Here is a 25726-nt window from a genome sequence, read left to right as displayed (position 1 = left end):
TTTGACATACACCATTTATTACTATTAAAATGAAGCGATACATACAAACATTCTCGGTGAACGTATTCCTGTTCTAGGTTAGCAAGCTAGATGCGATCGCTTGAAGTCAAGTGGACAAAGGACACGTTCACCGTCACAATCTTACGAAGCGATGGGATAGACAATTCGGCTCACACACACTACATTCACACGATAGGGTTATGCGGGTAAATATGTGATACATAATAATGGAAAAGAACTTATTTTCTGCAAATTCTTTGCATGTTATCCTCGTACAAACCCCTGGTAAAAGATCTTCTAAAATCAGAACTAGGAATCATCATTTCGAGCGATCGTCAGTGTCAATAGATGGTGACAAAAAATTCACAGCGAACGAGTTCGAACTAAAATACAATACGACTACTATAAAATACGTTATGCGATTACACTATCGTCCGAGGTGGGCGGGACGAACGTTCGCGGCGCGAACGCTGTTCGAGAGAGCGACGGGTTCGGTGCTCCGTCAGCACCGAACTGACTAATCTAGGGTGCCGGTCGGGGGCACTTACTGCTATTGACGTTATGGGAATCGAAACTTACAGCGAAACACTGATCTCGGACTCGGTCGGGCGCCTCGATGCGAAGCGGAGTCGGTTCAGAACATGCACGAAATATATTTAATCGATGACCGCCACTACCGTCGACTTTCGTCGACATCGACGAATCTAACGAGTCGACGCGTCCGGGTGTCGTCGTCCTTGACGACTGGGATCGTAAAGCTGGCCGGCCTGCCGCGGGCGCGTTTCGTACGCGGCAGTCCCGATCGTGTCTGCGGCCCGCGGGTGCTCGCGTCGGGCCTCCACTGCGAAAACGGACGTGCGTTTTCGAATTTAAACAAAGAGATACATCGATCGAGAAGCAATCTAAACCGTCAGCAGGCCGAGTCGTCGAGCGCCGGGCGCTGCTCGCCGCGCGCCGTGGGCGGGGCGTCGTGTGGGTCCGGTCCCTCAGGAGGGTCCCGCGGGCGCTTCATACCCACGCCATCCAGCCCTCGTACATCAGGCACAGGTTCTCTGCGCTGGTCGCTTCCGATATTATGTACTCCACCTGCCGAATACGAACGAATGTTAATCGACAAATTTTGTAACTAATATGTAGACGGGAATACAGGACCATTATCACTGCTGCGACTCCTGTAGATCCGGTGTACGGCCTGACCGCCAAGGAATTTCCAACCGGTGTAGGTCGCTCACTCGGTGGGCCCGCACACAGTTATCGGTGGGTGAGCCATGCCAAAAATGGCAGGGAGAACCCTACTTAAAAGTTTCAGTCTACGAAGTAAAGTGAAGACCAAGTTATTTCAGTACAGTTAGCACGAAAAACTTTCTAGTTCGAATCGTTAGCGTATTCGAATCGCCATCAAAAGATTTAGTACAAAAACTACAACAGTGCCCTTGTGAACGTGTCGTAAAATGAACTTAGTATGAGAAATGGTTGCACGAAACTTAAAAATTTACACGTTATCGTTTAATTCGAAAGTTGAATATCGAATTTTGTCGAATACGCAAACGATTCGAAGACGACAGTTGCTCATGCTAGAGATACAGATTCCAGGTGTTAGTAGCTAAAGTGACCTGTTCCTGCGGCATGGCGCGGCGCGCCGCATCGCGCTCGCGGCCCTCCAGCTTCAGGCGCACGCGGCGCCACACGCCCGCGCCCGTCGCGCTGCGGCCCCCCGCCGGGCCCCCGGGCCCTCCGGGCCCACTGGTACTGGCTGAGGGCCACGCCGATGTTGATGCTCCTGAGGGATAGATAATAATAGTAAACGAACTAAAGTCGCTGACATAGCCCGACGGATTAGCAAGCTGAAGTGGCAATGGGCAGGGCACATAGTGCGCAGAACTGACGGCCGATGGGGCAGCAAGGTTCTGGAATCTTTATTTACTCACACAAAAATCGAACAGAGTAGGGATGTTTCCTGGGTAAAAAGGCAAGAGTTTTAATCAGTCCGTCAGTTAGCTTAACAAAAACTACCTAACACCTATTTTTCACTTTTTAAAAATAATGAAAATGTAAAGAGATAAAGCGTGCCAAAGTTCTAAAGAAAAGGCCCGTGACGTCAGTGAGTGCGTAAAAGTGCAGCACTTTATGACGTCGCGCGGAACTTCAATGCACTATAACTTTGTAATTATTTGTTTGATTGACAATTAATAATATAATTGTGTCCAATATTTTTTTATATTAAAATTGACGGACTAAAAAAATATTTTTAGGAAACTAGCCTATTACATAGTGAATGTATAAGATACGTTTGATGTTCATTCTTGTGTGAGTCTGATGCCTATGTTAGGTATTTAGTATACCTGTATTACAGGTCATCAGGCTCCCACCACCTCAGGTCACTAAGTATCTTCTATGTGCCATACAATCAGCTTTAATGCAAAAGATAGATAGACAAAACGTTTATTTGCATAACAGAAACACACACAAACAGAAAGTACCAAAAGTAGGCTAAAATAATACCCACAGGACAATATGACAGAGAGACAGTTCAGATTTGTCTTTTAAATACAGCAACGAACTGACACATTTTACCTATAAATACATACAGGATGTCCCAAAATTAGCATGTCACACTGACATCAGAAGTGGATGAACTTAAGGCTTGATTTCCTCTTAGGCCGAATAAGATATCGGCCGGTAAGTTCTATACCTTAGTTCTATAGAAATTTCCCTAAATGTAAACAAATATGGCCAACTGACATTGACGAATTTTTAGTCTATGTCAGTTGATTTACTAGTGATGCGACAAAATCTCTCGTTAATCGCAATTCTGTAAATGTCATTTACGGACTGCAACAGACGATTATAAGATTTTCAAAGATCGTTTGTATAATTATTAAGATCAATCCCTCCCTCTTCTGATTGATGTTGAGATCAGTAATGTGATCGTCAAAATAGGATCTTCTTAATCAAAGAAAATTTAATTTTTCCTTTTTTATTTGTTTAATAAAATCGTAAACCAGTCGAAGAGTGGTCGAAAGGCCTTTTTTATGTGACACTCGTCTATATTATAAAGCTGAATTCAAAGACTTCTTCGTAAAGTGTGTTGTTGCATTCAATGAAGACAAAATACATTGTTGAATATAACCTCGTTTATATTTTATTTTAAATTAATATTGTCAAAGTAATTGGTAATTGAAATAATTGAATACTTGAAATAAAATCGATAAAATTTACAGATTATTATCTATGAATATTGTCTATGACTTACAGATTTTCCAGAGATAGGACCTAAATTTAAACGTCAAATGTCGATTTGACATTTTAACAATAAGCACAAATTTTCACCATCCAAATATTTTGTTAAAATATTTTGTTTTCAATGTTAGATTTCATATTTGTTTTTATCATGAGAATAAAGTTGGTTTCATGAGCTTGTGAAATAATGTGTATGATATTAAGAAAACGTGAGTATTATAGTGTAATTGTGTGCACAAGCGTTTGTTTACATCGATGGAAATTTCTAAAGAATTTAGGATTAAGAAGTTCCGCGCTGCAACGCTGTCGTCAGCGGCAGATCGTCAGTCACCGACATCAGCTTAAGAGGAAATTAAGCCTAATAACAGGCTTAATATGTCTATAGACATAAGTTACATTTTGCATTACAAAAGAATAAAAGCAAGATGTGTTAACAATAAGAGTAAAAAAAAGCAAGAGCCCCACTGGTCCCACATAAACCAGGCATAGCCTGTATCTTGGGGCTTATTCCACTATTCCCCGTTGACAATCCCCGTCAACGGGGATTAGTGAACTTTTTATTCACTATTCCCCGTTAACGCCAATGGGAACTTATAAAATCAAAATAAAAACCTAATATAACGGGGATTAATGAATTTTTTGTTCACTAATCCCCGTTGACAATCCCCGTCAACGGGGATTAGTGAACAAAAAATTCATAATAGTGATTCAGAATAGTGGAATAAGCCTATCTTGGTGGCCCAGAAATATAATAGGGTATAAGGTTTTTACTTTCTACTAGTCCTTCAAGTGAAGATGTACTGACCGTGTGCGTGGTGCGCAAGCGCCGGCTGCCGCGTCAGGCGCCGCGCGCTGCTGTCCCACGCGTGGTGCAGGCTGTCGACAACATTTAGCATATTAGTAACACATAAAAAATAAATTTAAAGAATTAAGCACCCCCCCCCCCCATGCCAAGAGGAAGGGGGTAGACCCACATATGGGGGCATTGTTGGCGATAAAATTGACATCACAACATCGCCTTAAATTATCGTTAGCCCTATCCCAAACCATATTTAGATATTAAATAGATATAATTACTTAGCTTAAGTTTTACACTAAATGACGCCGACATAAACACCCAACCAGGTACTGGGGGCAGGTAGTGTGGTTGGGACCTTATGCTAGCGTCACTAAGCGGAAATCTTAAGCTCAATTTTATCTATTTTAATATCGAAAATAGGAGTTGGAAGATTTCAAAGTGATAGTAAATCAATCACATACGGTGTACCCCAGGGCAGCGTCTTGAGGCCAACCTTGTTCCTCATTTATATTAATGTTCTTTGGCAAGTAAGCCTGCCTGGCGCAGCGTGGGACGTCCACCCACAAGGTGGACCGACGACATCGTAAAGGTAGCAGGGAAGTGCTGGACGCAGGCCGCTACCAATCGATCAACATGGAAAGCATTGGGGGAGGCCTATGTTCAGCAGTGGACGTCCTATGGCTGAAATGATGATGATGATGAAGCCTGCCCAAGGTACAACAGTAAGGTGTAAGGTACTCACTCCAGCAGCATGTCGGTCAAAGCGGGCATGTCGGCGGCAAGTTGCCCGGCGGCGTGCGCGGCGGCGGCGGCGCGGGCTCGCTCCCCACCCGCCGGCTCGGGCTCCGCCCCCTCAGAGGCTTCGCCCGCCGCCTGTAGCGCGCCCACCAGGGCCTCGGCTGCGCGCTCCGCGGCCAGATACGTTGTTGCCGGGTTCACTCCCTAAACGAAAAATAAAACGCGTGATAACTTTAAAAAAAAACCGACTTCAAATGCGTGAACACAAATAATACCAATTCAACAAAAAAATATTCGTTCAAATTGGTTCATAATCGGCGGAGATATTGCGTATAAAAAAGTTCATCCCCAATTTTCCACCCTTGGGGGTGAAATATTTTCTTCAAATTCGCATGAAACCACCCTTTTGATAATACCTATTCAACAAAAAAATAATCGTTCAAATTGGTTTATAATCGGCGGAGATATTGCGTATAAAAAAGTTCATCCCCAATTTTCTACCCTTGGGGGTTGTTTTTTTTATTATTAAATTTAAATGGGACCACCCTTGAGGTATTACCTATACGCTGAAAATAGATTTGTTCAAATCGGTTCATAATTGGCGGAGTTATCGCGTAACAAACATAGAAAAAAAAAAACATACGGGTCGAATTGAGAACCTCCTCCTTTTTTTGAAGTCGGTTGACAAGAAATTAAGGCTGGTTTTAGAATCGCGCTGACCGCTCGCTGATCGTCGGCGCTGACAAATCAAAATGTATGTAATTGAAGGGAACGTTCATGAGTGACGCTGATCGCTCGGCGCCGACGCTTCATACATTTCGGCTGTCAGCGCTGAGGGTCAGCGTGCGTCAGCGTGACTCTAAAACCAGCCTTCGGTTGTCAGCGCTGACGGTCAGCGTGCGTCAGCGTGATTCTAAAACCAGCCTAAACAAAGTCTAGGCGCAGACAACCTATTTTTAGTCGGCCGATAGTTTAGTCGGACAGTTAATCAGTATGGGCATGACATGCCCATACATTGTATGGAAGTGCGAAAATTTCACCGATTTTCATACAAAATAGAATCGGGCCCAACTGGCCCAACTAAAAGTCGGTGGTCTGCGCCTAGGCAAAGACGTAAATAAATTCTGCATTCCTACAAAATAACAAGATTCACTACTGATTTCTCTTTCAGTCATCGATCTTAGGACACCTTTCGTGTCTTAGCGGTTCCTTCGATTTCTTTCTGACAGGATTAAAAAGAAAGTTAACATTTATAATGAATTATAACGAAGCGATAAATCGAAACAAAAGTATTGAGACACGAAGACACGGAGAAAATAAACGAATTGAGCAATTTTAAGATACGATAGCGATGCACAAAAGAATGAGATCCCTTTTAGCATATAACTGGTGTTCACTGTATGCCAAGATTATAGCACTGTGCTTACTTGTAATTAGTCACGATATTTTACATCATGTGCTTTTGCATTCGGCACCACCCTCAAATTAAAATATTAATCAAAACATAGTATCAGATTTTCTTAATTCTTTCATGTACTAAATGTCACTTAGAAATGTATTAACAATATTCAATCAGTCGCACACCAACCTCTGTACTTGGTTATCTGCAATACAAATTGGAAATCGACCATCTACAATTATTTCTGTAAAATCCTCTCACACTTCATCCATCAACTGAGGCCAGGAAAAGCACATTTATTTATTTTCCACAAAGACCGGTCCTGCGCCGCTCGCATCCAGGCACCTCCCGCGACCTTCACCAGATCGTCGGTCCACCTAATGGGAGGCCTGCTACGTTACGTCTTCCGGCTCCGTCACTCAAGAACTTTCCTGCCCCAGCGGCCATCAGCTGTACGTGCTGTGTGCCTCAGCGATTTTGCAGGCAGTCACTTTGGTTTTCATACGGATACGGAAACTCCGAGCATAGCACGCTCCGTGGCCCTTTGGGTGACCTTGAGCCTTCTTACGAGGCCCATAGTAAGCGACCACGTCTCAGATCCGTATACCATCACTGGCAACACACACTGGTCAAAGACACTGCGGTATTTCGGTAGTTGTTACTGTTGTAAATAATAAGGTTTCCTACCTTATGGTGTGCGAGCACGGCGAGCGGCGCGGCGGTGTCGGCGAGCAGGCGGACTTTAGAGACTGCGATATTTCGGTAGTTGTTACTGCTGTAAATAATAAGGTTTCCTACCTTATGGTGTGCCAGCACGGCAAGCGGCGCGGCGGTGTCGGCGAGCAGGCGGACTTTAGACACTGCGATATTTCGGTAGTTGTTACTGCTGTAAATAATAAGGTTTCCTACCTTATGGTGCACCAGCACGGCGAGCGGCGCGGCGGCGGCGGCGTGCAGGCGGACTTTAGACACTGCGGTATTTCGGTAGTTGTTACTGCTGTAAATAATAAGGTTTCCTACCTTGTGATGCGCCAGCACGGCGAGCGGCGCGGCGGTGTCGGCGTGCAGGCGGACTTTAGACACTGCGATATTTCGGTAGTTGTTACTGCTGTAATGTGGCGACGCCACTACAAACTAGTGACCAACAGATGGCGCTGTTACTACTTCACTATGGCACACTCCGCCGCTCATACAAACCTGCATCGCGGTGACGGAGTTTTATATCCTGCCAAGTATATATAGGCAAACCAAGATGGTGTAAATTGGACCTTGGTCCCCGAGCACAACACCCGCTCGGAAGGAAGCACTAACATCTAGCTTCCTTATTGTGGTTGAGCATCATATCCCACATATATTTCGGTAGTTGTTAGTGCTGTAAATAAATAAGGTTTCCTACCTTATGGTGCGCCAGCACGGCGAGCGGCGCGGCGGTGTCGGCGAGCAGCGCGCGGCGGCGGCGGCGGCGGCGTGCAGGCGGACTTTAGACACTGCGATATTTCTTAAAGGTTTTAAACCTTTGTTTGTCACCTGTCATCCGCTTTGCAATGGAGGGAAGTCGAACCTTAATTTCGAACTCCTCCTTGTTCTTCTGATTAATTTCGTTGCGGGTCCAATGACAGTTTAACTTTTCCCCGGGACAAACTTGACCTTCATTGGTTGGGTTTTTGTGGCGGTCAAGCTGTAGATCCTGGCTACACAGGAGTTGCAGTGGTGGGAACGAGAAGTGGGAATAGTCCCGTACCTTATGGTGTGCGAGCACGGCAAGCGGCGCGGCGGTGTCGGCGAGCAGCGCCCGGCGGGCGGCGTGGGCGTGGGCGGCGGCGGCGGCGGCGGCGGCGGCGGCGGCGTGCAGGCGGGCTTTAGACACTGCGATATTTCGGTAGTTGTTACTGCTGTAAATAATAAGGTTTCCTACCTTATGGTGCGCCAGTACTGCAAGCGGCGCGGCGGTGTCGGCGAGCAGCGCGCGGCGGGCGGCGTGGGCGGCGGCGGCGGCGGCGGCGGCGGCGTGCAGGCGGGCGGCGGCGCCGGTCACGCGCGCGCGCGCCGCCGCCGCCTCCTGCGTGCGCTGCGTCGTCAGCTCGCGGATTAACGCGTTCACGCTGTCCACCTGGACGTTACATGTTCAAAATGTATTAGCGGTCAATGACTTCGCACCACGTCAGACATTTAAGTGTCAAAGTCTTTGTTACGACTACCGAGAACATGGACCTATAAAAAAAGTCGGACGGATTCTCATCAACAAAATACTGTGACATTAGGATACACCAGCTTGCCTGTACGTACAGGCCGGCACGCACACATTCACACCCTGACGCACCACTTCGAGTGCAAACTTCACACAGTTGACACATTTAGGCGGCGAAAAAACAACACGAATACGACATGTCTTGTGTGATGAAATTGTGTAAAAACCGTTCTGTTTGAACAAACAAAAATTTAGGAATCACATTTCACAGGTACAATAATAATCCAATCACTTATTTCCCGATATTAAAATATTGAAATTAATTGGAATCAAACGTCATTCACTCGAAAAAATAATACTTTGACGTATTGTTCTCAGTTATTTACGTGGGAAAATTACCCGAAATATGGGAAATTAATAATAATTTTAGGACTTTTTAGTTATTTATTACGCATACTATAGAAATAAAATAATTTATCATAATAATTGTTTTAATGGGATATATTTTCATAGGCAGATTTGATCCTTCCCAAAAATGTGGAACTGCGAAATTCAAATTTTCTTACATTGATTGCAAGTCAGTGTCAGGTTGTATGTTAAAATCTATCAGAGATAATAATTACTATATTGATGATGCATAAGATTATGATTATAATGTACACAAGATTCGTAATTTGTAACTGCGTGAATCATCTTTGATCAACATTAAGTACATACTCTGACACTGACTTGCAAACAATGTAAGAAAATTTGAACATTGAAAATTTGGCGCCTACCTCAACGCATTCACCTTTCATCCTTTTCAAATTCTGTCTACATTTCCAAGTAACATCTGCCGATCTATGTTTTTCTTAAAATAAATGGGTAAAATGTTTTGGCTAACATGGCATCCCTAAATTCACTCACACAATAGACAGACGCCAAAATTTTGCGTCACAGTTTTGTTGTAGCGCGAGTTCCGTCCGCCTTTTTTTATAGGTCCATGACCGAGAAGTGATCTCACGCGATTATTTCTAAACTATACAAGATATCGAAAAACTGGTTACTGATCCTGAAAGTGCTTCACGAGCTCTTTCCAACGGTATAAGTAATAGGTTACAGAATTAACTGGATCTATCCGAAAACTCAATGTTTTCAGCCTCCATACTAAATGTATGCCAGCCACACAATATTAGAAGTGTTATTTTTTTTAATTAAATAATAAACACATAATATGAACTCGTAAATTGCATTCTTATTTAAAATTATTCATGGAAAACACTGGTTTTAGGCTTTACTTGTTAATATTATCAAGACATGATCACATGAGTGCCATGACTGTGGTTACTACCACTACTACTAAATGTATAAAAGCTGGAAACATTGAATTTTCGGAGAGATCCAGTTTATTTTGTAACCTATTATTGATACCGTTGGATAGAGCTCGTGAAGCACTTTCAGGATCAGTAACCAGTTTTTGGATATCTTGTATAGTTTCGAAATAATCGAGTGAGATCACTTATGGAGCAATAAAGAATTTGAATTTGAATTTGAATTTGAATCGTTTCCACCCTGTAGATTTATCTTAAGCTCAGACCACCTATTTTTAGTTGGCTGATAGTTGGGTCAGGCTATTGATTAGTACAGAGATGTATGAAAGTGCGCACATTACACAATTTAGTATCGGCCGATTTTTCATACAAATTAGAATTGGGCCCAACTATCGGCCAACTAAAAATCGGTGGTCTGCGCCTAGGCTTAAATGATAGCATTAGACAAGTTTCAGAATCACATCAAAGTTCAAAGTTTTTTATTCTGTACTTAGGAATCATCAATGTAGGAATAGGGAATATGAATTGAAATGTATCCAGTCAAGTATCCATCTGTGTATGTAACACTTCCTGCTAACTTTAATTCTCTGATGAAGTACTTCTACCTAGTACCTACTGGCCTACATTCATAAATTGACAATTAAGACTAGGCGTTAAATTACGATTGGTTAAATAATGCAATTAAAGTAAAATAATTAGTTTGGTAAAACGATATGAAAAGAACCCAAAGCAACGGAAAACAATAAAATAAAGGCAAGAAACTATGCATTTAACTATTTTCATGGCAATTGTCCCTTAACCTCAAAACATATAATGTACCTCGTGAGTGCTATATTTAAAATACGTTAGGGGAGACCTAGGAGAGTTGTGACAATTTTTACTTTAGGGGCCAAATCTCGCTCAAAAAACATTCCACAGCTATGAATCATACAAATTAATGTAGCGTCGTTCCTTCTGTTTTCAAAACAATCACCAAAGTTAACTAAAGTATTAGGGTTTCTAAGAAAATCACCAAAATCTTAGACCACTCCCTCTGTCACAACTCTCCTAGCACCGAGGTAAGTTGTGACAGGTACCGAGGTGAGTTGTGACAGCATTGTATTCCATCTATTAGATATACAAAATACCTTAATACTCAATGAAATATGATTTTTTAGCAAAAAATTACTTTAATCATCCTTTAGTACCAATTAAAACAAATAGTTATGGGACGTCGTTACACAAATTGAGCCACATTTCTCCAGCTTTCATTTTTCTCCCACGACATTGGATTTTTTTTAATAATATTTTTTAGCTAATATTATAGATATATTTTCTTCCTCTTCTGTAAAAATAAAATAGTCGCGGTGGTAAAATCCATAGACCGAGCTTCACCTTCTGGGTTTACTTGATAAGCCTCTTTCTTCTTAAATTTAGATTTACAATTTTAGTTAATTTACAATAACTTAATTTATTTACAAGTTTAGATTGTAAGTAACTTACTATAACTGTAAATTTAACCCTTTAACCCAATCACTTTATAAGCCAGGTCCTAGATTTCGAATCTAGCAAACAGTTCCTCTATATGGCTTTCATGTATAGTTATTGGGCATACTGAATCAAAAAAGTAGCAGCACGCAATTATACAAATTATGAACCTACTAACATACAAAAAACATCTAAAAACATCGTGGGAATGGCCCATCAGAAAAATTCAGTAAGCTAGGAGAGTTGTGACAGCCTGTCACAACTCTCCTAGGTGTTTAAAATGACGACTTGGTTCGAATAATGATTTTTATTTTCTAAACACGATGCGCACACAAATGATCAGTGCTACATTTTGAGACCTGAATAACCATGCAACTTGGGAAAAAATAACACAACAGTGCACATATACTAAAACATGATATAAATCGAAATAAAATTTTGAAGAAAAACTTACTTTTCGCATTTTTTTGTACACGGACGTCATATTTACTTAACCGTGCCTCTTGCGCCTCCCGCAGGTACTTAGTTAAGAAGAGCGTCTTAAAAGCGACAAACAAGCGTTTTTACCACCTTCCTAACTATATTAAGTAAGGAGAAATCGTCCTTGTCTCAACTCACCTCTGTCACAACTCTCCTAGGTCTCCCCTACAGTAACAATGATATTCCACCAAAATACACAACGAAATCCCAAATTGAAAGAAAATGTCGCGCGAACCGATCAAAGCAATTTGACAACTCCCGAATAACAAAACTACCGTCCGAATTTTATAACCCGCGCACTAGTCTTATGAGAGGTGGGTCCACTGCGCCCGACACGTGAGATGAAAAAATAATAAAGGTAATAAGTATGCATAAGAAATGGAAAGCCATTCGATTGTTTTCCCTTATGAGTTTCTAATAATGAGTTATGGAGTTGGAGGAGGCCTGTAGCTAAAATGATGCGGATAAAACTGCCTTGTCTAGCATAAAAAAAAGTCCTGTGGCTGAAATTGTCATTTTTTTTATCCACAACGAGGAAGCTCTTGGCCTGTATCTCACCTGATGGTAAGTGATGATCAGGCCGAAGGTGGAAGCGAGCTTCACTCGGATTATTAAGAAAATGTAGAGTTTGTGTGCACCTAATCTTTAGTCTAAACTTTTAGTAACCCTAGGAATTAAATACTAACTATTGTATGCCTACAAGGCGGAACGCAGCCGATCTACACCCATTTATAATTCGACAGCATTGTACCTGTGGTTCACAATAAACGTTTTTAGAATTTGCTAGTTCCGTTGCCTTCGAGACTCACCCACTGCGTGTCGATGTTCCCTTCAGGATGCAGCATCTCCATCAGCGACTCCTCCAGCGGCGTCACCTGCAGCGAGTACTTCTGCGCCAGGGTACATGCCTGCAAGCATTACAATCCACATCAATGAAGAAGACTGAGGCCTTAAGCTTCGGCCAATCGAACGCGATCACACGCGATCAGCCGGCGTACAGGGATGGCGACCTGACTTAAATGCATTGATCGCCATCGCTGCACGTCGGCTGATCGCGTTGGTTTGACCGAACCTTTAGATTGCGATAGCGATCAATGCGTTTATGTCTGATCGCCATCGTGCACGCCAGCTGCACGCGTTGGTTTGGCCGAACCTTATGACAACTGGCGTATGGGCTTCATGGGAAGGACCTGTCCTTAGTGTGAGTTTACATCAAATGTCTTCACTAGTGACTGTGACTGCGTAAAAAAGTGACATTAAATGTATGACGAATTGTACAGCGCCCCTAGCGGAAACTTTCAAGAACTAAAATTTTCATACGTATTTTTAACGCAGTCGATGTCGAACGCGTTTGATGTAAACTCACACTACGCCTACTGTTGGTTCAAATAACGAAACGCATTCAGCTGTTATAACCCCTCCCACTTAGGATGTTGGGCTACCAAATTGAAGGTGACAGTTGATTAGTAGGTACTAACTCATGAGCTATGATACTAATCGCAGGCCAGGCTCGCCCTGAAAAAGTACCCTAGATACGCCAAAGCTAATTCGATCATTTAATTTGATTTAATCAATTAAACAATTGGTCAAGCTGTGACAAAGAAGTGTCACTATTTTCTTATCGCGAATGCACTATAGACAAAGGTAGGCTTAATGGTACAAAACTACAATAGTAGATAAGGTAAACCACTTAAAGTTCTATCGATATCAGAGGGCATAGTTATGCATTAGATAACATATCAAGGAATTGCGATTTACATGTCCAAAGATCGCCATTCAAACTATTAACAGAACTGCACCATTAAAAAGTTTACGTCTGTAATATAAATCAATTGTATTTATTCTAAGAATGTAAAGAAAACAGTTGTGATGATGGATGCGTTTGAGAATGCTCGCCGCCATAATGCATAATGCATGCGGCCTACTCGCGCGATATGTATAATATGTCGATCAAGGCCGCCGTCTGTCGCCGCGTCACGCGTTAATTGTTATGATTTCCTTAATTTTCTAATTACTATAAAACCCTTTCTCCATTTAAATGAAGGCGAAAGATATTTAACAAATTGAATTTTAAAAACATTGTACAAAAATTGCTTAAGTTGATTGCGTAGGTAATGAAATATTGAATGATGATGATTGATGATGTATTGTTTTTATGTATTTAAGTATAGTAAATATAGTAAAAGAGAGCTGTCGATTCATCAATTAACACCATGTTATAAGTACTGCGTGTTCTTCTCAATTAGTTTCTATAGGACGGCAAGCAAACAGCAGTACCTAGACCTAATTCATGATTGATGAATCTGAATAAACAAACACCAATTCAGTCAAACTAGCATTAATAATTATTTTGATGGAGCAAAATTAGGCATTCAAATTTAGGTAAGTGATATTTTTTTTAAGATAGTTTTATCTAAATTATTGACTACAATTTAAGTTCAATTGTTTATATCAATGAGAGCCATGGAAACATACATTAAATAGATAAATAAATGATCACTATGTAAATTTTTAAGTAGAATTCGGATATAAAAGTGGAACGATATTCAGTTTTGCATTGCGTTCGCGTGCGAACTCGTCCGTTGTATTTATTGTGTATTCCACACGTTTGTCTCACCGTTAAGATTTTAGCATATTGATCTAGATAAGTTAGGGTACATAACAAGTCAATTTCATTATCTAAAACAGTATTTCAAGTTTTCCAGCGGCGTCAGAGCTATGTGGGTGATATGGTATTCAAGACCAGCTGGTATATAGCAGGTGGAGGGCATCCCTAAGGCTCATTTATATGTCAGATATAAGACCGACGGGTTAAATAATTCAGTGACATATTTGAATTTTAAGTAATCATGAACGTGTTAGGTGTAGTTTTTATTTTGGTGTCCGTAGGGCATGCGTCTTCCGGATACAAATTTGGTGAGTTAAATAAATTGTTCGGTATTTATAAGCCGTCAAATAAAATGTTATATAATAATTATTTCAAGATCATGTTAAAATTTGGTGAGTTAAATAAATTGATCAGTATTTACAAGCCGTCATACGTTATAATAATAAAGTCAAGTTCAAGTTAGCCTTTTAAAAGTCTCGTAAGTTTACAATTTGGCACCAGCCAGGACCTCATTCAAGTAGTAATTTAAAAAAAATACAGATTCGGATACCGCCGACATTGTGCCGCGTATATTTTTGAAATGTTATAACTGCTCACATTAAATAATATTTTAAACTGTTGAAAAAGTGTCTGACAAAGGGCTGTTTCTTGCGCTGCATCTTATTCTTTTGACCACTAGCCCACTTATTGGTCCATTCGCAAAGTTATATTACGAGTAGGACGTTTAAAAGCGCTTTGCGAAGCCTATTTGCAGAAAATAAATGACTTAGAACTTTTATTTGCCTATGAAATTTTTTATTTCACTTGGTGTTTGATAGGCATAGGTAAAGACGAGTTGGACACGTCGTCCATAATCCTGTCCGAGCGAGTGCCGGTGGAGCCCTCGGGCCCGGGGCTGGCTGACGAGTACCCGCGGCCGCAGGGCTCCGACCGCATCGTGGGCGGCCAGGAGACCACCATCGAGGAGCACCCCTACCAGGTACACTCATCAAAGAAAGAAAGAAAGAGAGAAACATTTATTGCCATGGACATCACAAAAGACAAAAAAGGTAGAATAAAAAAAAATAAAAAAGCAAATAAGACAGAGGTGACATAAAACATACAATGAATGAGCAAGTAAACTAAGCAGTGCCACCCTGTCGCACAGCGATGCCCATCGCAATGGGACCCCACTCAGCATATGCCGTGGCCCCCGGTGAGGGAAGCCACGACGCTGGTTTTCAGTGTGCCCCATGCCGAGTGAGAGTCACGGACACTAACCTATACTGCATAAAATATACATCAACATCATCATTTCAGCCATAGGACGTCCACTGCTGAACGTAGGCCTATGGTCCTAGGCAGTGGCGGATTTACAGTTTTGCCGCCCGTAGGCTAGGGTGGGGTTGGATCTTTATTTAACTTTTATCTTTTGAAATCGAGTAAGCGTCATCTGAAATCTGCCGCCCCTAGGCCGCGGCCTATACGGCCTATTGACAGATACACAGGACTGGTCCTAGGTGCATATCTTTTTCATAAAGGTTACTAAACCTTTGTTTGTCACCTGTCATCCGCTTTGCAACGGAGGGAAGTCGAACCTTAGCTTCGAACTCCTCCTATGTTCTGATTAATTTCGTTGCGGGTCCAATAACAGTTTAACTTTCCCCCGGGACAAACTTGACCTTCACTGGTTGGGTTTTTATTGGCGGTCAAGCTGTAGATCCTGGCTACACAGGAGTTGTGGTGGTGAGAAAGAGAGGTGGGAATAGTCCCGTGAACATAGGCCTTCCCCAATGATTTCCACAACGGCCGGTTGGTGGCGGCCTGCATCCAGCGCCTTCCCGCCACCTTTAGGAGGTCGTCGGTCCACTTTGTGGGTGGACGTCCTACGGTGCGCTTTCCGGTACGTGGCCTCCACTCCAGAACCTTGCTGCCCCAACGGCTATCAGTTCTGCGTACTATATGCCCTGGTACACTTTGCAAGTCATAAACTCAATTCATTTTATAGTGTTCCAATATGTAGTTAGGTCTACTCTGGATGATACACCGCGGATGGATCATAAGGATTATTTTATTAATAAGCATGGTAAATGAATGTTTAGTAGCCTATGAGCTATGTCGAGTACTTTTTTGTGGATTTTCAAAGTCAAAGCAAATTCAAATTCTAATATTTATTTGCAAAAATTATTTCATAGGAAAAAAAATCACATTGTTTATGAGACTGTCCATTGAAAAAGTCAAATTTTTTAGTTAGTGTCCATTGAGGAATCCCAATTAAGCCTTTTTTCCTGTAACGTTTTTGGTGATCTCTATCTTCATATTTATTGGTAACATTATTTATTGTCTGTTCCGAAGGTGTCGTTCATCGTGAACAACTCGTACTTCTGCGGCGGGTTCATCGTCAGCGAGGACTACATCCTGACGGCCGGTCACTGCGCGCAGAAGTAAGCAACCATTCTTTTTCAATACTAAATAATAATCATTTTCATGAAAATCTGGTCAGAAGTGCATCCTCACAAAGTTTTAAGTTTATAACTAGCTTTTGCCCGCGGCTTCACCCGCGTGAAATTTAGTGTCACAGATCGGCATAAATTATTGCCTCTATGTTAATCTGGGTTACAAACAATAATACTGTAAAGTTTCAACAAAATCCGTTCAGTAGTTTTTGCATGAAAGAGTAACAAACATGCAGATATCCAGACATCCAAACTTTCGCATTTATAATATTAGTAGGATAATATGGGATTATTTTATCGAACACTAATTTTAATTAAGGCTGCTTTCACATGTTGAACTCAATCCACACGTAATCTATTTCATGAGAAGTGTTTATTACTAGTAATTGATTACTTATCACTTTCGAGTACGTTCGAGTATTTAGTGATCTGCCTATTCCAAATACAATAGAGGTCGTTGAAGAGTTTCGAGTTGAAGACCTTCTCCGAAGTATTTAGTTACTTGTAACTTGTTAACGTCAATGGGTTAGAGATAACAAAATTTTAATACTCACTGCTCTGCAAAAATTGTAATCAATTGTGACGTCACGCGACATTTCAACTCGATATTTGAAACTATTATGTTGCATTTCTACTATTAATTAACACTGTTACGGGATTTTGTAATAAAACACTAAAGGTAAACAGATATTTACCCTCCCGACGTTTCAACTCGGTTGCACGAGTCGTGGTCGCGGGCAGACTGAAGAGATGCGGCGTCATCTGTTCGGGTGCGATGAATTTTCTTCACCCACCCGCATTTGCACAATATTTTCGTCAATGGTAGAATCAGTCCGAAAAACACTAACAGTGTCCGGGTTTCTTTGAAACGGCCTAAAAATCTGTTTACTTATAAAAGTGTTTTTGTTACAAAATCCCGTAAGGCTAAGAACTCACGGCGCGATATTCATCCGCGCCCGCCGCGGTTGTGGAATTGCGGTTTTATTTCAAAACTCACGGGAGCGGTTATTTGCGCGGTTATTCTAAGAACTCACGGCGCGATTTAAAATCGCTAAGTCACTGGTCTAAGTCACTGGTACAAAATGGTCGCCCGCTGATTTTCGCCGCCGAGCGGGACCGCTATACAACCGCGCCCGCTGCGGGCGAAAACCGCGGCGTGAGTTCTTAGCTTTATAGTTATAATTTATTTCAACTCGATGTCCAAAATTTTCCTATTACATAGAATTTTTATTTTATTACCGAGGAATCAACCCTATTATAAACATTTCAGTGTGGACCCATCAACAGTGGTGCTCCGAGCGGGCAGCACGTGGCGTCGCAACGGCACCGTCATCGCCATAGCGTCCGTCACTCCCCACCCGAACTACGACGAGCCGGCCTTCGACAAGGACGTGGCCGTCATGAAGACGGCGGAGAAGATCTCCTTCACGGAGGCCATACAGCCCATCCCGCTGGCGCCGCTCGGCCGGCCCGTGAGGGGCGGCAGCGACATCGTGGTCAGCGGGTGGGGCCGGACCCAGGTGAGTGCTAGTGCTGTTGTCCCCATAGCGTCCGTCATACACATAGCGTCCGTCATCCCCATGGCGTCCGTCTTCCCCATAGCGTCCGTCATCATAGCGTCCGTCATCCCCATAGCGTCCGTCATCCCCATAGCGTCCGTCATCCCCATAACGTCCGTCATCCCCATAGAGTCCGTCATCGTCATGGCGTCCGTCATCCCCATGGCGTCTGTCATCCCCTTAGCGTCCGTCTTCCCCATAGCGTCCGTCATACCCATAGCGCCCGTCATCCTCATAGCGACCGTCACTCCTCACCCTAACTGGGTGGGGCAGGACTCAGGTGAGTGCTAGTGCCGTTGTCCCCATAGCGTCCGTCTTCCCCATAGCGTCCGTCATATCCATAGTATCCGTCTTCCCCATAACGTCTGTCATCCTCTTAGCGACCGGCACTCCCCACCCTAACTGGGTGGGGCAGGACTCAGGTGAGTGCTAGTGCTTCATCCCCATAGCGTCCGTCATCCCCATAGCGTCCGTCATCCCCATAGCATCCGTCATCCCCATAGCGTCCGTCTTCCCCATAGCGTCCGTCATCCCCGTAGCGTCTGCCATGCCCATAGCGTCCGTCATTCCAATAGCGTCCGTCATCCTCATAGCGTCCGTCATACACATAGCGTCCGTCATACCCATAGCGTCCGTCATCCCCATGGCGTCCGTCTTCCCCATAGCGCCCGTCATCCTCATAGCGACCGTCACGCCGCACCCGAACTACGACGAGCCGGCCTTCGACAAGGACGTGGCCGTCATGAAGACGGCGGAGAAGATCGCCTTCACGGAGGCCATACAGCCCATCCCGCTGGCGCCGCTCGGCCGGCCCGTGAGGGGGGGCAGCGATATTGTGGTCAGCGGGTGGGGCAGGACTCAGGTGAGTGGTAGTGCCGTCGTCCCCATAGCGTCCGTCATCCCCATAGCGTCCGTCTTCATCGTAGCATCCGTCATTCCCATAGCGTCCGTCATCCTCTTGGCGTCCGTCCTCCCCATGGCGTCCCATAGCGTCCGTCGTCCCCATAGCATCCGTCGTCCCCATAGCATCCGTCATTCCCATAGCGTCCGTCATACTCAGTCGTCCGTCATACACATAGCGTCCGTCATCCCCATAGCGTCCGTCTTCCCCATAGCGTCCGTCTTCCCTATAGCGTCCGTCATACTCAGTCGTCCGTCATACACATAGCGTCCGTCATCCCCATAGCGTCCGTCTTCCCCATAGCGTCCGTCATACTCAGTCGTCCGTCATACACATAGCGTCCGTCATCCCCTTAGCGTCCGTCATCCCCATAGCGTCCTTCATCCCCATGGCGTCCGTCGTCCCCATGGCGTCCGTCATCCCCATAGTGTCCGTCATACCCATGGCGTCCGTCTTCCCCATAGCGTCCGTCATTCCCATAGTGTCCGTCTTCCCCATAGCGTCCGTCATCATAGCGTCCGTCATCCCCATAGCGTCCGTCATCCTCTTGGCGTCCGTCATACCCATAGCGTCCGTCTTCCCCATAGCGCCCATCATCCTCATGGCCTCCGTCATCCCCATAGCGTCCGTCACGCCGCACCCGAACTACGACGAGCCGGCCTTCGACAAGGACGTGGCCGTCATGAAGACGGCTAAGAAGATCAACTTTACTGAGGCTATACAGCCCATCCCGCTGGCGCCGCTCGGCCGGCCCGTGAGGGGCGGCAGCGATATTGTGGTCAGCGGGTGGGGCCGGACCCAGGTGAGTGCTAGTGCCGTTGTCCCCATAGCGTCCGTCTTCCCCATAGCGTCCGTCATCATCATAGCGTCCGTCATCCTCATAGCGTCCGTCATACACATAACGTCCGTCATCGCCATATCGTCCGTCATCCTCATAGCGCCCGTCATACCCATAGTGTCCGTCATACACATAGCGTCCGTCGACCCCATAGCGTCTGTCATCCCCTTAACGTCCGTCATCCCCATAGCGTCCGTCATACACATAGCGTCCGTCATCATCATAGCGTCCGTCATCCCCATAGCGTCCGTCATCCCCATAGCGTCCGTCATCCCCATGGCGTCCGTCATCCCCTTAGCGTCCGTCATCCTCATAGCGTCCGTCATCCCCTTAGCGTCCGTCATCCTCATAGCGTCCGTCATCCCCTTAGCGTCCATCATCCTCATAGCGTCCGTCATCCTCATAGCGTCCGTCATCCCCTTAGCGTCCATCATCCCCATAGCGTCCGTCATCCCCATAGCGTCCGTCATCCACATAGCATCCGTCATCCACATAGCGTCCGTCATCCACATTGTATCCGTCATCCCCAAAGCGTCCAACATCCCAATAGCGTCCGTCAACCCATAGCGTCCGTCATCCCCATAGCATCCGTCATCCACATAGCGTCCGTCATCCATATAGTATCCGTCATCCCCAAAGCGTCCAACATCCCAATAGCGTCCGTCAACCCATAGCGTCCGTCATCCCCATAGCATCCGTCATCCCCATAGCGTCCGTCATCCGCATAGCGTCCGTCATCCCCATGGCGTCCGTCATCCCCATAGCGTCTGTCATCCCCAAAGTGTCTGTCATCTCCATAGCGTCCGTCATCCGCATAGCGTCCGTCATCCCCATGGCGTCCGTCATCCCCATAGCGTCCGTCATCCCCATGGCGTCCGTCATCCCCATAGCGTCCGTCATCCGCATGGCGTCCGTCATCCCCATAGCGTCCGTCATCCGCATGGCGTCCGTCATCCCCATAGCGTCCGTCATACCCATAGCGTCCGTCGTCCCCATAGCGTCCGTCATCCCCATAGCGTCCGTCATTCCCATGGCATCCGTCATTCCCCATGGCGTTTGTCATCCCCATAGCGACCGTCACTCCCCACCCTATCTGAGTGGGGCAGGACTCAGGTGAGTGCTAGTGCTGTCATCCCCATTGCGTCCGTCACGCCCATAGAGATATAGAGAAATGCAAACTAATGCCCTGAGTTCGTATCTGTGGAGGTCAATCTCTTGCTGTGACTAAATTATAGATCGTTCCATCCACGAAGACGCGCTCCACCAATTTTTGGTTGAGGGAAGCGCGGGGTGCGGGGAGTTTGCTCCGAGCAATCCGAGCGTCATTATTGTAGTGTGTGTGTGAACTCATGGATATCATGGATAATTTAGCGTGTACCGATAACACTCAATTTAAAAATACTAGAATATTTGAATAGATTTTGATGCGTTATTTAGATCAATAAACAATATTATTATAGTGACCAACAGCTGATGGCAATGAGTACGTACAAAAATAACGGCGCCTGCGCAATCGTTTTGCGCGCGCCTTCCCTTGCTGACAAGCTTTTAGGAAAACCATGATATTTCATTTCACTCTCGACGCATAAAGACGATGGTGATCACTATGTGGGACGTGGGTTTAGCTAGTGTTAGTAGTTAGGCGTTCACCAGCTCTTAGTTTAGGTGCAGTTTTTTGAATTGGTATTAAAGCCTGGTCCGTGAGCACGTAGAATCCCGTCCAATGACCCCAAGCTGCCCATCCTTGTCGCTCGCACGTAATTATGTTGCTGTCGCGCTCGCACACTCACTGCGGGCGCGCGTCGCACAGTCGCGACAGCAATATAATTACGCGCGAGCGATAAGGATGGGTAGCTTGGGGTCATTGGACGGGATTCTACGTGCTCACGGACCAGGCTTTAGTGGTATTGGTATCGTAGTAAACCGGTTTAGAAGCGGTTTCTCATGACCAACGCTTGCCCCCAGTTCGGCGCGGCCACGATCCCGGAGCGGCTGATGGACGTTCAGATCCCGGTGGTGAGCCACCTGCAGTGCCGCCTGGTCTACTTCTCCGTGCTCACCGACAACGAGTTCTGCGCCGGGAACTTCTTCCTCGGCGGGAAGGGCACTTGCCAGGTACCACAGGGATGCTATTATCAGCTATAGTCTGGTCCGTGAGCACGTAGAATTTTGTCCAATGACCCCAAGCTACCCATCCTTATCGCTCGCGCGTAATTATGTTGCTATCGCGCTCGCACACTCACTGCGGGTGCCAGTCGCACAGTCGCGACAGCAATATAATTACGCGCGAGCGATAAGGATGTGTAGCTAGGGGTCATTGGACAAAATTCTACGTGCTCACGGACCGGGCTTTAGTATCAGCCGAAACGTTAACGAACTAGTCGATGACATAGCCCGACGGATTAGCAAGCTGAAGTGGCAATGGGCAGGGCACATAGTACGCAGAACTGATGGCCGATGCGGCAGCAAGGTTCTGGAGTGGAGGCCTCGTACAGGAAAACGCAGCGTGAGACGTCCACCCACAAGGTGGACTAACGATATCATAAAGGTAGCAGGAAAGCGCTGGACGCAGGCCGCTACCAACCGGGTAACATGGAAAGCATTGGGGGAGGCCTATGTTCAGCAGTGGACGTCCTGTGGCTGAGATGATGATGATGATGATGATCAGCCGAAACACGTCCACTGCTGAACAAAGGCCTCCCTCCCCCAAGGTTTTACACAAAGACCGGTCCTGCACCGCCCACATCCAGGCACCTTCCGCGACCTTCACCAAATTGTCGGCCCACCTAGTGGGAGGCCTGAGGACTTTAACTGAAGTTAGATGTATTTACTGTTAGTTGCTGAGACTTTCTTTGGTCGCCAGCTGAAGGTTTGTGAACTAGATTATGAGTATTTTGTCATTGTTCAAGATTATCGCTGGTAAAATGCGCCTTACAGGTAGCTCACCTTTTTATTATTTTTGACGTTCAATAAGTGTTAAAATACTGGTCAAAATTGAATAAATGATTGCACTGAGCTCTTTGCTTTTTGCATCGCTGCGGCACACATCACTATGATCACATGACGCAGGAAACTATTTTAAAAGCTAATATTGTTTCATCATACGTGCTTATCATCTTTATCTCCTGCTGTTTTGTCAGTTTTGTTTTGATGCAACTATACAATGTGTTTGTTAAAAGTGTTTGCAAATAAACGATCTATCTATCTATCTTTCCTTGTCGCAGGGTGACTCGGGCGGCGCGGCCATCCAAGACGGTATGGCGGTAGGCATAGTTTCGTACGGGCGCGGCTGCGGCCAGGCGCTGTCGCCGAGTGTCTTTGCCGACATCGCCTCCAAACCCATCCGGGACTTCATCAAGGAACAAACAGGACTGTAGTGATGTACAGTTCGCTTCATATGGAAGATGAAACTGAGGCTTTCGCATAATGGATAAATATGTTTAGAATAGATAATTTAGTTAGGTAATATGTTTTTGGTTAAAATTGAAGAAGTTGAAAGACTTTTGAGATTTTATTTTAAATAAAAATGATATTTTTTAATCTTTGTTTTTTTCCCACTTCATATATGAATAAATGTAGATTTAGTCAGTCACAAATCTTAGGGTTCTTTCAAATATGAAGTTGAAGACGTTTTCAGCAGGACGTCTGTCGTGCGTTTGAAAGACTGCACACTAACTATTGGTAACTGTCAATTTTATTTCGACGCAGCTGTCATACAATTTACGGTGTGCGGTCTCGCAAACGCACGATAAACGTCCGGCTCGAAACGTCTAATTCGAAAGAGTTCTCAGTGTTGGCCCATAAGCCTCAAATAACGATTAAATTATGTATTATGTACGCGCCTAGAGCGCCACCTATCGGCATGTTTATAAGACTAAATTTAAAATTATTTTGTCTATGGTACTGTAATTATAAGCTCTCTTTTCTCTGGCCACCTGGCACGATTGTAAACGCTCTGTAATTTTATCGTCAAGAGTTTGGAAGTAAACCTAATTCACGAGTGTTGCTGCCTTTCAATTCGGGCCCTTCAAGATCCCTATGATTGTTAAGATAGCATTCGGATCAAGACGACCGCGATGAGAGACCACGACCCGAGACCGCGACAGGCAACCGGTCGCAGGTCGCAGGGCGACAGCTACTTACGAATTTTCGCGACACGAGTCGTGCGACCCATACGAAACTTACTAATTCTATTAAAATTTCGTCTTCGTGCGAAGAAAACACGGCCATTTTGCATCTGTCGCGTCACGGCACTGCCTTGTGAGCGACCGAGTCGCGCGACGCAAGTAGCCGGCAGGCCACGCCCACACGTCGCGCGACTCGGTTGCTTGCATCCGTCAGCACTTCCTATTAATTCATATAAAGCAGTGGGTCGCGGTCGCCGGTCGCGGTCTCGAGTCGCGGTCTCGCGTCGCGGTCTTCTTGATCCGAATGCTACCTTTACTCACATTTTAATCTCGAAAATAAAAAAGTCACGCATAGTTTAACACTGACCTTCTCCCAGTGCGCGAGTGACGTGCGCAGCGCCTTGGCGTGCTTGTGTCGCGCGGCGGCGGCGCGCGCCATCGACGCGCGGCGTGCGTGCGTGCTCAGCTGGCGCGCTCCCGCGGCCAGTGCGTGCGCGCGCGCGCGACGTGCGGCCCACGCGCGTTCCAGGGACACCACCACGCAGGATAGAGCCGGGTTTGCGCCGGCGCCCCATTTCACTCTGAGGACGAATGTTTAATGTAATTTTTTGAGTAACAGATGAACGGAATTCTTTGTCATTGACAAAGAATCACTGACGCGTCACAAAAAAAAAATAAGATTTTAACCAAACACCTTTACACCTCGTCGTTGGCAAATGCAAAAGCCGTGCGTGCCACAAAAAAAAACTGTCAGTTACCCCGACGGCACGTCATTATTGGGATTCCTGTGAGCCGCCTCCGAGCAGCTCATTAGAATAGACAAAAATAGTTGTCAAATTAGTGAGGAAAAACATTGGAGACGATGAATTCGTACGCCCGCGACTTCGTACGCGTGGATCTCGTTTTACCCCCTTAGGGGTTGAGTTTGCAAAATTCTGTCTTAGTGAGCATTTACGTTCTAAAAGGAACCCTTATGCAAAATTTGAGACTCTTAGTACTTATAGTTTCTGAGATTTCGTGATGAGTGAGTCAGACAATCAGTGATCGTTTGCTTTTATAGATATAGATTTATTAAATTACACTAATATCTCTACATGTATTAAAACACCAGTACCATTGGTGCATAGTACCATAGTACCATAGATATCTATGGCATTAGGCAATAGAAAATATAAAAACAGTGGAACTCACAGATTCCACTCATCACGAAATCTCAGATACTGAAACGTCTATACAAACTTGAAAATGGGCAGGTAGGTTCCTTATGGAAACGGATTTTACGAAACCCCACACCTAAGGGGATCCAAACGTACAAAGCCGAGAGCAAAAGCTAGTTTTTTTTATCCACAACAAGGAAGATCTTGGCCTGTATCTCACCTGATGGTAAGTGACGATCAGGCCGAAGGTGGAAGCGAGCTTCACCCGGAATCCTCAACCACGGAGGAACTCAACCCACCACCACCCATGGCCATGCCAACCTTGCGGTTATAACTGGCCGAATCGCGGGAGATGCGCGCGGAACTGCGTCTGTCGTAGCAGGTTGCACTCTGCCGCGCGCAACGCTTGACTCCCTACAAATTCTTTGATCTACTTCCTTGTCCCTGTGCGCTACTCTCCCCGTTCTGGGGCTGCGACTA

General features: G+C 45.0%; 2 protein-coding genes across 2 annotated transcripts in view; one reads left to right on the top strand and one right to left on the bottom strand.

The window, feature by feature from the left end:
• Positions 1–25726, bottom strand: part of LOC135077359 (serine/threonine-protein kinase SMG1) — a 195598-nt gene continuing 169872 nt past the window's right edge. Inside the window, exons 12-22 of the mRNA XM_063971883.1 lie at positions 24457–24670; positions 12431–12529; positions 8092–8286; positions 7918–8042; positions 7573–7654; positions 6864–7310; positions 6682–6801; positions 4782–4981; positions 4046–4116; positions 1614–1780; positions 1–1086 (exon numbers count right to left, since the gene is read on the bottom strand). Coding sequence (XP_063827953.1) covers positions 1009–1086; positions 1614–1780; positions 4046–4116; positions 4782–4981; positions 6682–6801; positions 6864–7310; positions 7573–7654; positions 7918–8042; positions 8092–8286; positions 12431–12529; positions 24457–24670 — 1798 coding nt within the window. The 3' untranslated portion in view covers positions 1–1008. The remainder of the gene's footprint in view (positions 1087–1613; positions 1781–4045; positions 4117–4781; positions 4982–6681; positions 6802–6863; positions 7311–7572; positions 7655–7917; positions 8043–8091; positions 8287–12430; positions 12530–24456; positions 24671–25726) is intronic.
• Positions 14156–23965, top strand: LOC135077754 (trypsin-3-like). The gene is made up of 7 exons (XM_063972326.1): positions 14156–14537; positions 15048–15208; positions 16564–16652; positions 17935–18184; positions 21928–22077; positions 23187–23384; positions 23809–23965. Exons 1-6 carry the CDS (start codon positions 14471–14473, stop codon positions 23337–23339), a joined length of 870 nt encoding a protein of 289 aa, XP_063828396.1. The 5' UTR covers positions 14156–14470; the 3' UTR covers positions 23340–23384; positions 23809–23965.

The sequence above is a fragment of the Ostrinia nubilalis genome, chromosome 13 (assembly GCF_963855985.1).
Source record: "Ostrinia nubilalis chromosome 13, ilOstNubi1.1, whole genome shotgun sequence".
Classification (NCBI taxonomy): Eukaryota; Metazoa; Arthropoda; class Insecta; order Lepidoptera; family Crambidae; genus Ostrinia; species Ostrinia nubilalis.
The sequence above is the reverse complement of the archived record's forward strand: the minus strand, read 5'-3'. Positions and strand labels throughout refer to the sequence as shown.

What these genes read in the sequence shown, in the direction of transcription:
- LOC135077754 (XM_063972326.1), top strand. Translation starts at nt 14,471, where the DNA reads ATGAACGTGTTAGGTGTAGTTTTTATTTTGGTGTCCGTAGGGCATGCG. An exon ending in TCGAGGAGCACCCCTACCAG is followed by an intron (nt 15,209 to 16,563) that starts GTACACTCATCA and finishes TCTGTTCCGAAG; the next exon opens with GTGTCGTTCATCGTGAACAA. An exon ending in GCGGGTGGGGCCGGACCCAG is followed by an intron (nt 18,185 to 21,927) that starts GTGAGTGCTAGT and finishes GCTTGCCCCCAG; the next exon opens with TTCGGCGCGGCCACGATCCC.